The following is a 4243-nucleotide window of genomic DNA, read 5'->3' as shown; positions in this document are numbered from 1 at the left end:
CCCCCCCCCCAGCTCCAGGACTGGGAAGGGTGCTGCCAGGGGAGGCTCTCACTGGGTTTTGCTTGGTCCTTTTCCCCAAGGTTGGTGCCCAGGAGCAATGGCAATGGCAGCGCAGGCCCCAGCTTGCCGGAGGTGAAACCTGGAGCTGCCTGCTCCCATGTGAGTGCTGCTGCATGAGATCCCGTGCCCTCCCAGCTACCGCCGCCCCCTGACACCTGATGATACAGCGAGCCATGGGCAGCGTCCGAGTCAACCGGTGAGTCACCCCCTTCTCAAGGACTGCTGCTGACCAGGGTGGCTGGTCCTCCTCCTCTGGCCCCTCAGGCCCTGCCTTTAGCCTGCCTTTTGGTATATTCTTCTCTGCTAGGGGCTTTCCTGCTCCAAGGTATGGCTGCTCTCTCCTTCTCCAATTCAAGACCAGGCTGAATGGGGCTTTGAGCAACCCGGTCTAGTGGGAGGAGGTGTCCTTGCCCATGGCAGGGGGTTGGACCTCAATGATCTTTAAGGTCCCGTCCAACTCTAACCATTCTATGATTCTATGAAGACACACAATACGTGGGGGCAATGCTCAGAGGAATGCTACAGAGGAGAAGCAAAGTGCTGTGTGGTCCTGGGCTGGAAATTACAGATGCAAGCAGTGCTGCAGAAGCCCCTGGTCCCCAGGAGTCCCAACTCCAGCCTCTTTCCATGAAAGGAGGAGGAGAGTCACGGAGCCCATGCTGGAGGGCATGACAACACTATAGGGTCGGAGGGAGGCACTGGCAGCCTGACAGGTTCTGGGAAGACAAGGCTCAGTGGTCAAGAGGACAGAGCAGTCTTGGTGGGTCTGTGCACTCCCTTGATTTCCTTAGTGGCCAGAGCATCTTCTGCCATGACATCTTAAAGGAGTATCTGCAACTGTGGACCCAGCACCCGAGGGGTAGTAGTGGTGCCACCTGTGAGGGAGGGGAGCCACAGGGGCAAATGTCTCCCACAAAGTGTGTGGGGAGCTTCTTCCAGGGAAATCTGCCAGTACTTTGGCTGTTGATCTCCAAATTACACCTTTGGCTTCGGATGCGGGATGCTGGGAGCTACGCATGTTGCTGTGGCAACAGAATTGTCCTGAGCGCAGGAAGTGTATAAACACTGTCACCGATGCACCATGAAATCAGTGAGGAGGGTGGAGGAGAAAATAGAAACTCACGGCCTTATATAATGTCAGGGCCAAAATGTGGCCAGACCACACGTGCTTGCTCCCAGGCTCCCCAGCTGTCCCAGCTGCTGTCAGGTTTCAAAGCCTTGGGTCCCTCCTCACCACAAAAGCTGGAAGGAAGCACAGTGCTACAAGCTTCTCCTGCTTTGTTGTCCTGTCAGGACTTTGCTATATACAACCTCCTGGCAGCAAGATTCGGCAAATATTGCAGCTGAGCTCCACCAATTTGGTCAGGGTGGCACCATGGTGCAACAACCAGAGAAATGTACTCTTGTGATACTCAACACCATGGTATCGTAGCCCTGTGAGCCACCTATGTGTCTCATGCCTTCACTGCCTCAGTGGTTGCTGTTGTTCTTCATGTATTTCTCCTGGAAATGCATGTTTCTTCTCTTCCAGGTACAGCATCGTGTCGACCGAAGAGGATGGACACAAGGTGTCCGCGCTGGGCAGCATGAATGGGCACAGCCGGAACGGGAAGGGCCATGCCCCCCGGCGGAAGCACCGCAACCGCTTTGTGAAGAAGAATGGCCAGTGCAATGTCTACTTTGCCAACCTGAGCAACAAGTCTCAGCGCTACATGGCCGACATCTTCACCACCTGTGTGGACACACGCTGGCGGTACATGCTTATGATCTTCTCTGCCGCCTTCCTGGTCTCCTGGCTCTTCTTTGGCTTCCTCTTCTGGTGCATCGCTTTCTTTCATGGCGACCTCAATGCACCGGCAGTGGGAGGTGGTCCCTCTCTCCTCAAGCCCTGCATCATGCACGTGAACAGCTTCCTGGGGGCTTTTCTTTTCTCAGTGGAGACACAGACAACCATTGGGTATGGCTTCCGCTGCGTGACTGAGGAGTGCCCACTGGCTATCATGGCAGTTGTGGTCCAGTCCATTGTGGGCTGCGTTATTGACTCCTTCATGATTGGCACCATCATGGCCAAGATGGCAAGGCCCAAGAAGCGGGCCCAGACCCTCCTCTTCAGTCACCATGCTGTCATCTCAGTGCGGGATGGCAAACTGTGCCTCATGTGGCGGGTGGGCAACCTGAGGAGGAGCCACATTGTGGAGGCCCACGTCCGAGCGCAGCTCATCAAACCCTACATGACAGAGGAAGGAGAATACCTCCCCCTGGACCAGCGGGACCTCAATGTGGGCTATGATGTGGGCCTCGACCGTATATTTTTAGTCTCACCCATTATTATTGTTCATGAGATTGATGAGGAGAGCCCACTCTATGGGATTGGCAAGGAAGAGCTGGAGACGGAGAACTTTGAGATTGTTGTCATTCTGGAGGGGATGGTGGAAGCCACAGCCATGACCACACAGGCACGAAGCTCTTACCTTGCTAGTGAAATCCTTTGGGGTCACCGTTTTGAACCAGTTGTGTTTGAGGAGAAGAACCACTACAAAGTGGATTATTCACGCTTTCACAAGACCTACGAGGTAGCCGGCACACCTTGCTGCTCAGCCCGGGAGCTGCAGGAAAGCAAGATGACTATCCTACCTTCTCCCCCACCTCCCAGTGCCTTCTGCTATGAGAACGAGCTGGCTCTTGTCAGTCAAGATGAAGAAGAAGATGATGATGAAGTGGGTGTGGTGTTAGGGGGCAGCACTAAAGAAGAGGGAGGCATCATCCAGATGATGGATTTTGGAAGCCACCTGGACCTGGAGCGTCTCCAGGCAACTCTGCCCCTAGATACAATCTCATACCGCAGAGAGTCAGCCATCTAATTCCAACCTCCCCATTCCACACCCGTCACCCACCGTTTCCTCCTCTGTTCTGCACCCGTGCGTAGCTGGATAAGTTCCTTGCCCACCAAAAAATGCCTCCCGTGACTGCCTCCCAGCCCCTGAGTACATCAAGGCCTGGAGCTGCTCTGATATATTCCCTTTCCCATGAAGTCATACCGCCTGGGAGGGGAGTGAGGATACACTACTCTTCCAGTGTATGCAGCTTGTGCCAGGATCCCTTTCCTGCCCAGAGACAGGAGAGCACCACGCCTGGTTTCTCATCTCTGGAGAGGCGACATGAGTCCATGCCCTCAACAGACAGGCCAGGACCCACAGCAAGTATTTCTGCTGCTGAGGCAACAGCAAACTTTCCGTTCCCTCTTGACATGGGTAGGCCTCATGGCTGCCAAGAGTCATGACCACCACTAGGAGAGGAGTGATACCTAAGCAGTGACCAGATGAGGATGGACGGGAGAGTTTAGGATTCTTGGAGGGAGTGGAAAAGGATCTCAAGGGAGGGGCTTACTTGCATGTTTATTGCTTGTTGCACATGACTCTTTCTTTGTATATAAAACAGAACGAGAACCGAAATCCATATTCTTCCACTGCAAACGCCAAGCTAGGAGACAAGAACGCTCTGCGTAGCCTACTCTGCACTCTCCTTGGCTTTTGGCATCTGTCGCCTCCAGAAGCAGCTCAGCTCCACGGACTCAGACCCAGTCCTCCCAGTCCTCTTGGAAAACAAGTCCTGCTCCTCTCCTGAGACGCCTGGCAGAGGAGGCAGGGCCCTGTGCTTGCACACTCAGACTGCTCCCTGGCACGGTGTGGCCGGGATGACAGACAAATGACCTGACTGGACAGCAGACCCTCGACTTGCTCCTTTCACCTCCTCCGTTCTTCTCCCTGCTGCCATCAGCTGTAAAACTGAATTTGTAACTATTTATTTTTAATAAAGTCTAATATCCCAGGGGGAGGCTTGGAAGCAGAGGAGACACTCCGAGGCTGCAGCCCGGTGTAGAGACTGATGATAGTTATAAGTGCTGGTGTTTGCTGTTTGTATGGCGTTGGTGCCTGGAAGCTCCACCACCAGGCTTCCCCTGTTCTGGGCCTCCCTGGTAAAGACCTGCAATAAGGGGTTCAGAGCATTTGCTCAGGGAGAAGATCATACAAAATGTATGTATGGAGGGAAGCATTTGCATTAAAGTGACAAGTAGGATGGGTCAAACAATCCTGCTTGCTTTGGAGATAACAGGAGTTTTGCCCAGGGAAGGGTTATAGACATGATTAAAGAGGCAGAGATGTGCAAGACACTGCTGTAGATG

General features: G+C 53.7%; 1 protein-coding gene across 1 annotated transcript; it reads left to right on the top strand.

The window, feature by feature from the left end:
* Positions 1 to 62: 62 nt before the first annotated feature.
* On the top strand, positions 63 to 3890 carry KCNJ4 (potassium channel, inwardly rectifying subfamily J, member 4). The gene is made up of 2 exons (XM_014963216.1): positions 63 to 256; positions 1592 to 3890. The coding sequence occupies exons 1-2, from the start codon at positions 219 to 221 to the stop codon at positions 2919 to 2921; spliced, it is 1368 nt and encodes a 455-aa protein (XP_014818702.1). The 5' UTR covers positions 63 to 218; the 3' UTR covers positions 2922 to 3890.
* The last annotated feature ends 353 nt before the right edge of the window (positions 3891 to 4243 follow it).

The sequence above is a fragment of the Calidris pugnax genome, unplaced genomic scaffold (assembly GCF_001431845.1).
Source record: "Calidris pugnax isolate Ruff unplaced genomic scaffold, ASM143184v1 scaffold44, whole genome shotgun sequence".
NCBI lineage: Eukaryota > Metazoa > Chordata > Aves > Charadriiformes > Scolopacidae > Calidris > Calidris pugnax.
This window is presented reverse-complemented; position numbering and strand designations above follow the sequence as displayed.

What these genes read in the sequence shown, in the direction of transcription:
- KCNJ4 (XM_014963216.1), top strand. Translation starts at nt 219, where the DNA reads ATGATACAGCGAGCCATGGGCAGCGTCCGAGTCAACCG. An exon ending in GGCAGCGTCCGAGTCAACCG is followed by an intron (nt 257 to 1,591) that starts GTGAGTCACCCC and finishes CTTCTCTTCCAG; the next exon opens with GTACAGCATCGTGTCGACCG.